This window comes from Lampetra fluviatilis, chromosome 35 (genome assembly GCF_964198595.1).
Source record: "Lampetra fluviatilis chromosome 35, kcLamFluv1.1, whole genome shotgun sequence".
Taxonomy (NCBI): Eukaryota; Metazoa; Chordata; class Hyperoartia; order Petromyzontiformes; family Petromyzontidae; genus Lampetra; species Lampetra fluviatilis.
In genome coordinates this window covers 2,789,205-2,799,748 of record NC_136309.1, presented here as the reverse complement: position 1 = coordinate 2,799,748, position 10,544 = coordinate 2,789,205, and the positions used below count along the sequence as shown (strand labels likewise).

General features: G+C 49.8%; 2 protein-coding genes across 2 annotated transcripts; one reads left to right on the top strand and one right to left on the bottom strand.

Moving 5' to 3' along the window:
- Positions 1-621: 621 nt before the first annotated feature.
- On the top strand, positions 622-4,676 carry RPS2 (ribosomal protein S2). Its single transcript, XM_078872717.1, has 7 exons — positions 622-759; positions 1,314-1,403; positions 1,532-1,639; positions 2,285-2,458; positions 3,739-3,898; positions 4,150-4,241; positions 4,533-4,676. Exons 1-7 carry the CDS (start codon positions 625-627, stop codon positions 4,593-4,595), a joined length of 822 nt encoding a protein of 273 aa, XP_078728843.1. The 5' UTR covers positions 622-624; the 3' UTR covers positions 4,596-4,676.
- A 73-nt stretch (positions 4,677-4,749) lies between these two features.
- Positions 4,750-10,254, bottom strand: NDUFB10 (NADH:ubiquinone oxidoreductase subunit B10). The gene is made up of 4 exons (XM_078872718.1): positions 9,992-10,254; positions 7,597-7,735; positions 6,660-6,799; positions 4,750-4,981 (listed from the first exon to the last, which is right to left on the bottom strand). The coding sequence occupies exons 1-4, from the start codon at positions 10,137-10,139 to the stop codon at positions 4,884-4,886; spliced, it is 525 nt and encodes a 174-aa protein (XP_078728844.1). The 5' UTR covers positions 10,140-10,254; the 3' UTR covers positions 4,750-4,883.
- Between the last annotated feature and the right edge of the window lie 290 nt (positions 10,255-10,544).

Genomic DNA, 10,544 nt, shown 5'->3' with positions numbered 1-10,544 from the left:
GAGCGTTTAGTGTCATCTCCTTTTTGTGAGGTTTCTCCGGGTGTTATATGACGGATGATAATGGTCGCGAAAGACTTCGTGTTAAACTTTCTCCGGGTACGCCGGTTTTCCACTTGATGGCACGAGTAGAAAACCTACGTCCCCTGGTTCGCATGGTACCCCCGATGAAGCATCATTCGACACGAGGGCCTATCACTTCAAACCGGCCTGCAGACGCCTTTCACTGCAAGCTTTTTAACACCACTAGTTGGATACAAGAGGGGACATTTTCAACCTGGTAACAATAGTTTTTGGACATCTGTGAAAAAGGGCTTCAAAAATCATCGGATTCCTCCGGTCTAAATTACGGATTCTGATTAAGAAATAAAGATTGAGATACTTTTGTTTTGCTTTAATATTGGATAACGCCAAGGTGTGTGTGGGCCACCCAAATGACATTAACGAGGTCTAACGCAGCACTCCTGAGAGCTTGTATGCTTGTCCATTGCAGCTCATTGGGGCCATCATGCTTAAAAGAGCACTGGGAGGAGAGCCGCATGCAAACGTATCTTCCGGGTTTACCCTCGCGTGCTATGTAAATCCCAAATCTAAGTATCATGCCATGTGTGTGTGCGCGTGCAGCAAATGGCGGACGACGCCGGTGGTAATCGGGGCGGCTTCCGCGGGGGGTTCGGCTCTGGGGCCCGGGGTCGAGGTCGCGGCCGGGGTCGGGGTCGTGGCCGGGGTCGTGGACGTGGAGGGAAGAGCGAGGACAAGGAGGTGGGAGCGACACCTGCACACAGACTCTACCTGCGTACATGACAAAGATCCCACATTTAGCCTTTGTTATGGTGTGGCCAGAACAATACCTGGCTGGCTGACTTTGTGTCTTCCCAGTGCTGATATTTGCACACAGCACCAAGTACTAATTTTTAAGACTGGCTCAACCTCGGGGAGATACATAGCCGGTTCATGTAATTGCAACAGGCTGGAACAGTGGTGAAGTAGTTAAAATAACTGCACTGACCTCTGCAAACATCGCCTACATTGACAAACAGTGTGAATTTAATAATCATTAGTCCGTGATCAGTTCACTGATGGATGAGGCCTCACCCCAAACTGTCTCACTCGGTTCTGCCAAAAGTCCAACTTGAGTCGCCACACTTGTGTAGTGCAGTGCCTTGCACGACTGCTGTTCTAGAGCGCGCACATTCACCTACACATCCAAGCACACACAAGCAGACACGCGCCCACGTGGCACCCACCGTTACGGGCAATTGATGTCACGCAAAATGAGCACCGGATGGTAACGCCCAACGTCTCCTTGGCTGCAGTGGAATCCTGTTACCAAGCTGGGTCGTTTGGTGAAGGACATGAAGATCAAGTCCCTGGAGGAGATCTACCTCTTCTCTCTGCCCATCAAGGTATTGAATTGCAAAAATGGAGGGGGGTAACCCCCAGAACATTTTCCTCTCGCCAGCTCGTTGGTGCATTGTCGTGCGACGACTGTGCCCTTTATTAACTCGACATGTTTTGGCTGCCCCCCTTGCAGGAGTTTGAGATCATCGACCTGTTCTTGGGTCCGGCTCTGAAGGACGAGGTGCTCAAGATCATGCCCGTGCAGAAGCAGACACGTGCCGGGCAGCGCACCAGGTTCAAGGTGAGTGGTTGTAGCGCTTGTTTGCTGGGGGAGTAAGAGGTTCACTATTAAAACTATTATTTTACCCGGTAAGGCCCATTGAGCTATATGGCTCTTTTTCAAAAGTGCCCTGGCCACAAATGATAGCCCAATGAAGTGGATTATCACATGGACATTTATAGCAGCTAAATACTCTTAAACGCATTTTTCTAAATGTGGAGGGAAAAAATCTGAGGATCCGGAGAAAAAAACCACACGATCACGGGGATAAAATGCAAACTCAGATTTACAGGCGGGACGTTTGTGATCGAACCATTTTATTGCACAGGAGCACAGGGAGTGGAATACAGTATTACCAGCATAAGTGGGATGTCAATTCCCAACGATTTGGAAATAATCGGAACATAAGATGGTTGTAAAATACATTTTAGTAGGGGTGCAATGGTGCATTGATTCATCGACATTGACTCGCAAGCTCGAGTAGTTGAATTGTGGAAGACTTTTTGCAATACATTTGTAAGTTACACGTTCACCTTGTGACTTCTACAATGCCAGTGATTGTGGATTTCTTCACCTGAACATCAAGTTACGCGGGTGTGTTGCAGCGACACTGCTCGTGAATGTCATGGCAATGTAAGCGTGCTTTGTCACGATTCCTCCCGCCAGGCGTTTGTTGCGATCGGTGACTACAACGGACACATCGGTCTCGGCGTGAAGTGCTCCAAGGAGGTGGCGACCGCTATCCGCGGCGCCATCATCCTCGCCAAACTCTCCATCGTGCCGGTGCGCCGTGGCTACTGGGGCAACAAGATCAGCAAGCCGCACACCGTGCCCTGCAAGGTAAGTCCCCCACCGCAGCACTCCGCCGTCGTGCCCTGCACACCCCCGTTTCCACATGAGCCACTTTTTAAATCCTTTATATTAGGTTCGCTTGCTTGCGCGCTTACGACCGTGCAAATCTTTCGGTCGTTTTTTAACCCACTTCCCGTGAGCCAATCGAGCTAAAATTTTCCACACAGACTCGTTGTGCGTGACAATTAATGTTCGTGAAAATTTTTTTCCAACATTTTACACTTTTTAGGACAAAAATATTATATTTAATTACCAATGGCTTAATTGTGCAATGCAATCATCTGACCCATAGGTGGCAGCCATCTCAAGCCAGAGGACGAGAGGGACTCTATAGTGAAAAACTTTGATTTTACGGGTTATACTTGTTTCAGCTATCATTTATGGCCAGGTAGCTTCTGAAAAAAAAGCTTAATACCTCCGTGAGTTTTACCTGATGAGATTAAAAACAAGTAATGTTTTATTTGTCTAATTGTAAGTGATTTGTTTACCTTCCCTATACTTTGCACTCCTATCGTGTTTTTGTTTTGTTATTGTAATATTCTGAACCGTAGCTCAATCCTATGCATTGTACAGTTGTGTGTAGCACGCTGTTAGTTTTCTTGCAATGCCCGAACGCCATCACCACTCTCATCGCCTAACAATAGATGACACTAAAACATAGCAAACTGTTTGCATTGTACTATGTTACGTAGTTTACCGTTATTATTGCATAGTGCCTTATGCAGCACACCTTTTAGCATTCTATAATACCTCATGAAGTCACCACTACTGCCACATTGTCACTGTTCAATGTAGCACGCTGTTAGCATTGTTTAAAGACTCCTATAACACGAGTGGGTCGTCCAATTGCCCTCGAGGCATGGGTGACTACGCATTTGCACGACACCTGACCTTCAGTCATTCCCCGTGCTCTGCAACTCTCACGGGACCCCTTCCAGCCACCAGATTATACTATTTAATGGGAAGCCTTGGATTCAGTGGCTACTCCCGTACACACGTAAGGCTCTTCCCATATTTGGAAGTTACTGGAGCTGTGCACTTTTAAATCTAGATTTAAAACTCATTTCCTTAGAACTGTTTTTTCTTTCGTTTGTTGCCCTTACCCTGCACCTCCGATTAGCACGGTTGGCTACGTAGAGTGCGAAAGAATTTCAACACAATACACACGTTATCCCACACCCAGTGTCGCACCTATCCCCACGCCGCTCGACCAGAGAGACGCCCTTGCGCGCAGAGTGATAAGCCGCTGTTGTGACTCTTCTCGACAGGTCACGGGCCGCTGCGGCTCCGTGCTGGTGCGCCTCATCCCGGCGCCTCGCGGTACTGGCATCGTGTCCGCCCCTGTGCCCAAGAAGCTGCTGACCATGGCCGGCATTGACGACTGCTATACGTCGGCACGCGGATGCACCGCCACGCTGGGAAACTTTGGTAAACGCACTTGCCGACGAAGAGACTTAAGCCCGCTGTTGCACTATCGTTCGTCTTGCTGATTGTGCCGTTGGGTATTGGTCTGGTTATTTTTGATAATTATTTGTTTAAAGGGGCACAGCGGTGGTGCAGTAGTTTGTGCCCTGCATTGAGGTTGGAAAGCTTAATAGCAAGCTATGCTCAATATAACAGCATTTGCTCTCACATCCTGTGTCGTTTTGTCTAACCCACCGTACTGCTTGCATCCACAGCCAAGGCTACGTTTGACGCCATCTCAAAGACGTACAGCTACCTGACTCCGGACCTCTGGAAGGAGACGGTGTTCATCAAGTCTCCTTACCAGGTACCTGGTGGGGAAGTGGACGAGAATTGTTCTGGAATCACGCCATATAAATAATGCTTTCCTCTTCAGCGAGCACGCATATTATTTATACCGCGCTTTCCATGAAATACATCTCCATATCCTGGAGCAAATACAACATCCATACAAAGAGTAATAATATACACGACAGATGAGAATAAAACAAGCTATTGTGCGATTTTTTTACCCACTTCATTTGAGTTATATACCTGCTGTGAAGAGTGTGATGTAATCCATCTCTCCCCCCTCTCCTTGTGACTATTCCCTCTGCAGGAGTACAGCGACCACTTGGCCAAGAACCACACGAGGGTGGCCGTGGCCAAGCCCACAGCGTAAAACGCTGCTTCTCAGGGAAGCTGCACGGATTGCTCTGCGTTGTTGTGGTCACAGTCAATAAAACCACCCAAGGAAAAAAGATTTTGAATCTTCGTGCACTTAATTCCGTCGTGTGTGCGTATGTGATGGGTGGTGTGTATATATTCAGACAGTCTCGCAGAGGCATATTTTAACATCTTTATTAGAATGTACAGAGGTGGCGGGCTTGGCTTGCTTTGGCCAGTGCCATCTGCGCCAGCGATAAAGAAGCTTAAAGGATCTGAAACAGCTCTTATTGCTGCCACTCCACTACTCATTTTCAGCTGCCTGCCGCCTCTCCTTGATCATGCGATGCTTCTGCTTCATCAGGCATCGCCGTGAATTCCCCAGAACGCCCAGGTCGCCATCTGTGCAACAAACAAAAATTAGCTACCCAGCCACCTGCAATTAAACAGTGTTGTATTTGAAGATGTCTGGTCTGGTGGCCCAGCAAAAGAGCCATCAGATACTCCCAATCAGAAGGGTACAAGTTGAAATCCTGGTGAGAGGTTGATAAAACGAGGAACACTTGGGAACTGTGGTGGTTGAAACTTGCCCCTGAGGAAAGTTATCCCACCACTGGGCCCAGGGTAAACACGTTCCTTCCGAGTGGGCAGGTAGGAACTTGGTTGGACAGCGTGGCGTTCAGGGGGGGGGGCAGTTGGATGAGTGGGCATGTTTACCCTTCCCCCACCCCGACATCGTCAACCAATCACGGCGGTGTTCGGTGGAGAGGTGCATGGGTGGGCGGAATTCCGGATATGCACGACAGAAATAATCCCTGGTGGGCAGTGTGGAACCTGTTGTTCCTACCTGTTTAAAAAGATGACCTCTGCCAGAATTCTCATTTGAGCCGGAAATCACTAACTTTGTGAACCTTACCAGGTGCTCGCAGAACTGTCCTTCACAGGCTAGGCTGTACAGACAGGTCTTGGTATGATCAAGTCTGTTAGACGAGTGATTTCAGCCTAATTTTGTATACCGCTTAAATATATATCTAATGGCCATATGCCTTGGTTTACAGCTGCTGAGATACCGTTGTTGCATCCAGTTATTGAACTGCACATTTTTTTATTCTGTTATCAAATTTGCCAAAGTTCAGCTCTGGCAATTAACACATTCCTGCGGAGGGAGCTGGTAGGAACGTTGGCTTGCTCGGTCAATGGCCGGGGTCAACGGCGGCGTGGTGTATTCTGCAAATATTCCCGACTGAGGGCGGGCACAAGCCGGCGTGAGTAGGTTAAACGTTGAGTTTTTTAAGGGCACCACGGTGACCAGCCCCTCCCCACACAGCCCCTCCCTGCACGACAGACACAATAATCCCCTGTGGGCTGGTATAACCTGGCGGTTCCTACCAGTAAAATATTGACGTTGAATATGTACTCTCGGCAGAGTGGGTGCTGACCACTGCTGTGGACCAGATGTGGTTTCACATTGCCATCCATGCCAGAGATCCAAATGAATATTTCTGGGGTAAATCGCACAATCTATGTTATGTTGCCATTTACACTGGTGTAAATTATAATAAGCTCGCTCATCAATAACTATAGAAGAGAAGTGCTGGATTAAATTAGTGTATTTTTACAGCATAACGTTTGCATGGTTCGTTATGCATAGAAACTTAGCCGGGATCAAGTCAACTGCCGAGCTGTCCTGCCACCAGAGGTCGCAAACGGGTTTTGATTCCTTACCCGGCCGCACCAGGGTCGCAAATGGGTACCTGATTGCGACCTCTGGGATGAAGCCATGTTGCAGGCGTGGGTGAGTTGATTATAGGAACTTGAATTGTGAGAAGAGACAAGATGTTGGGAAATGAGTGACAAACGGTTACTCACCAGTGACTCACGGCCTACCCGTACCCGGCCGCACCAGGGTCGCAAACGGGTACCCGTACCCAGCCGGGTACGGGTATCGGGTAGGGTACGGGTTTCGGGTACCTGGTTGCGACCTCTGCCTGCCACCTCCCAATATGCCGAGCTGGCAAAGGGGTCATCCGGTCGATTCCCCCCCACTCTGCCAGGTGCAAAGAACTGGTACAGCACTCACAACGCGATTCGAAGGCGATGTTCACTTCTTTGTACTTCCGCATTTCCTCCAAGCAGTTCTGCTGGTGGTTCTCTCCCTCGCGAGTGACGCACGCCTGCATGCGCTCCTGCATGATTTTCACAACCTCTCGGTCCACTTTCCTGCGAGGGCGGTAGCAAAGAGGACCAGGTGAAGGTTTATTGGTGACGGAAAAGCAGTACTTGTGTGCTGGCCTATACCGAGCCCTGTAAATATTCAACAGAACGGAATGGCTTCTTCATTTATCCGCACGGATACCGCTCTACATCCGTGCCCACCGCCTCGGCACTGCCTAGGGCCTACAAAAAAAGTGTGACTGTATGATAACAAATGTAACTAAGATATCTTATTGAATACATGTATTTATATAGAAAGGATAGGCACATTGTGTCAAATTAACATGTGTTTATCTGCGGCGCACAGCACGCTTCAATCGAATTAGGGCACAGACTAAATAATGAGCGTGTCGATAACGACATCTGTCCAGTGGCTGGACGAAGTACACGTGAAACAAGCGGAGTGACAGTGGCCGTAGTAACTTTTGGAAAGTTATCACTGAAAGGCCTACAAGAATCCATAGGTTTTTGGACGAGATCGCGTAAATATAAACGTGTCGTTAAACCCGTCACCACCCGACACAGCCAATTAGTAAGGTTTGTCACGTACAGCACACTGGTGTGTTGGAGAGTAAACCCACAACATTCATTCCATTACGACGTTTCGACAATAATTACAACGAGCATCAGGCGGACAGCCAGATTTGTGGGGAAATCCTCCTGTTTCGGTCTTGAGTAGAGGGATACATTGTGATGTCGTCACTTTCGAGCCAAGCGTGTTCATCTGGCCTACAAGAACCTTAATCCGGCCCTGGATAGTGGTGGGGGGGGGGGTGCAACTCCAAGGTGAAAACGTTACGCACAGGTCACGCTTCCACTGGCGGTCAGCCTCGTAGTTGCACAGCAGGTCCCCGACAGTGCACTCGGTGAGCATGGGCACGCGGCGGTACTGGCGGTGGTAGTAGACGTGGTTGTTCTTCTGCTGCTGGCGCTCCACCCACTCTGCGTTGGCGAGAGAGCGAGAGAGACGGGCAGTCGCACACACACAGCCATGCACGGACACACACAGACAGGCATGGACACACACACACACAGCCAGGCACGGACACACACACACAGCCAGGCACGGACACACACACACACAGCCACACACACAGCCAGGCACGGGTGCACACACAGCCATGCACGGACACACACACACACAGCCAGGCACGGACACACACACACAGCCAGGCACGGACACACACACACAGCCACACACATAGCCAGCCGCGGGCACACACACAGCCACGCACGGGCACACACACATACAGCCACGATGTGGCTGAATTAAATCTAAATATACTGGTGGAATCCGATGAGCTATAAAGTTATTTTCACAGATGCCCAGTATGGGCACGGGGTAAAAACGTTACAACAACAATCAGTACAGAAACATGGTAGTGCAGAGTATAAGAAAGGTCAACAAATCACCCAAAACAAGATCAGGTCAACCGTAACGAATACTTACGGTCATGATGGATTCGTCGCATTGCGCGCATCAAGATTTGTTTTATTATTTATTTTATTTTTATTTTCCTTTTATGAATTTCAATTTTTTACCTACGTGACTTTACCGAAAAAACCTAAGAATATGAATCCTTGCAGTCACGAAAGCTTCAAATCTAGAATTAAGATTTGTTTTGCAATTAGTACAAATGGAACAATGCGGACGTCCTCAATAAACGCTTCATTCGAGACCCAAATATCGCACCTGCTTGGCTTTTGACATTTCTCAAAGGGCAATCAATCGCATCAGAACAACACGCCCGTGCACACATCTTCGTGAATGGGAATACACAAGGACGAGCCAGAGAAGGGCGACTGTGGCCGCGCAATCCAAACTATGGACCACAAAAGTAAAACCCACTACTGCTGGTCTGCGCTTCTTCAACGAAGGACGAACAGCAAAACGACACGAACTCTCTCTCTCTCTCTGTGTCCTGAAGTCCTCCCCCCGTTGCTGACAAGACCTCAACGTTGGCATTTTAGCTCTCGGACCTATAGCCGAACGCAAGAATAGAAGAGAATTGATCAATGGAATTGGAACGAGACAGAACGGCGCTACACACGGCGCGGTTTGTGCCAAATCATTGACTGACCAACGTGGCGATTTGGGGTCAAATTATTCGCTCGGCGTGGGAAGGCCTTCATCCACCAATGGGTTGACTAAAACTCACGCGCGAAGGACAAACAACGCACAATACAAGCTACTGTGGTCACTCGTCCAGTAGACATGATCTTACAAAGATAAAGATCCCCCGTATAGCCTTCACCGACTGTTGGGCCAAGTGCTGCTATGAAGGCCGGCACGGCACACGAGGGGGCGGGTGGCCAGCACCACGGCCGGCCGCCTTTGTCTCCCCGGTGGCGATGTTTACTAAGCACCGCACCTAGGTGCTCATTCGAGGCCGAGCCAACCTAGGGGAGGGTCAGGACAGGTTCAGATATTCGCCACCGGTGTTGGCCGTGTGCGGGAATCGAACTCGGGTTCCCGGGTGGCACGATCTTGCACTCACACAAAGATCCACTCTGTAGTCTACACACATTTGGGACACTGATACATATATATTTACGTATAAAGGTTACTAATGGACATTAGCCCCGGATAAATCAAATATTTTGATTCTGAACCTTCAATCGAGAGATGCATACCGAACTTACAGCTTACAAAACACACACACAGCACACACACTGCGCAGCGCGCACACTGCACAGCGCACACACTGTACAGCACACATACTGTTTAGTACACACACGTGCACTGTACAGCACACACTGTACAGTACACGCACTGTACAGTAGACACACTGTATAGCACACACTGTACAGTACACACACTGTACAGTAGACACACCCTGTACAATAGACACACATGCACCACCCATCACCGCGTGACTTCTGCTCATCCTACTCGGCTCGAGCTCTCGCGTGCGACTGTGAATGGCGCTACCCCGCACCCATCACACACACACACAGCAGCACATCGCCCTTAAGTCTACACAGAGGCGTGCACCACCAATCCCCGCGTCACTTCAGCTCGTCCTCCTTGGCCAGACAGCTTGTGGCGTGTGTGGTGTGGTGTGTGTGGTGTGGTGTGTGTGGATGTGCGTGTGTGGCGTGTGTGTGTGGCGTGTGTGTGTGTGGTGTGTGTGTGGTGTGTGTGTGGCGTGTGTGTGGTGTGTGTGCCACCATCAAGGTGACTGCGAATGTCGCTACCCCGCAAGGTCGTGACGGGGAGGTCGATGGCGAGGTGGTAGAGCTGGGCCACGATTAGTCCCGGGTCGGGCAGCGTGGTGCTCCTCTCTGCCGCAGGAGTGCGGCTCGGGGCCTCCGGGTAGACGTCCTTGTCCACCCCTTCAGGCATGGCGAGGCTCAAGGAGACGACGGCGATGAGAGACGGAGAGACACAGAAGCGCTGCAGAGGAATGAGAACGATTGCGGACGCGCGGATCTTGGGGTGAAGCTGTGAGAGCGACAGACGCCCCGAAGGCTGCTGAACGCGCGTGTGGGAAGCCGCTCGCGTGGGTGTTTCTGCCTCCAGGGCGAGTGGCGAGTTGAAAGGTTCTGTGCTTCAGTTGTCAGTGGGGGGAGCGGTGGCGCAGCGGTTAGCGCGCTACGAACTCCACGAGCTGAGTTCGATATTCACAGTTTAACACGTGGGCAGGCTTTAGTGACCAATATCGTCCATAAGAGAGGTTGTTTTTTGGGAGGGGGTTCGATCGCGTAAATAGATAAATGTGTCGTTAAAACCCGCCACCACCCGACACAG

Coding starts and splice junctions, on each gene's coding strand:
- RPS2 (XM_078872717.1), top strand. CDS start 625: ATGGCGGACGACGCCGGTGGTAATCGGGGCGGCTTCCGCGGGGGGTTC. Junction 760..1,313: donor GGAAGAGCGAGGACAAGGAG/GTGGGAGCGACA, acceptor CCTTGGCTGCAG/TGGAATCCTGTTACCAAGCT. Junction 1,404..1,531: donor TCTTCTCTCTGCCCATCAAG/GTATTGAATTGC, acceptor CCCCCCTTGCAG/GAGTTTGAGATCATCGACCT.
- NDUFB10 (XM_078872718.1), bottom strand. CDS start 10,139: ATGCCTGAAGGGGTGGACAAGGACGTCTACCCGGAGGCCCCGAGCCGC. Junction 7,736..9,991: donor CCCCGTCACGACCTTGCGGG/GTAGCGACATTC, acceptor TCGCCAACGCAG/AGTGGGTGGAGCGCCAGCAG. Junction 4,982..6,659: donor CATCGCCTTCGAATCGCGTT/GTGAGTGCTGTA, acceptor TTTGTTGCACAG/ATGGCGACCTGGGCGTTCTG.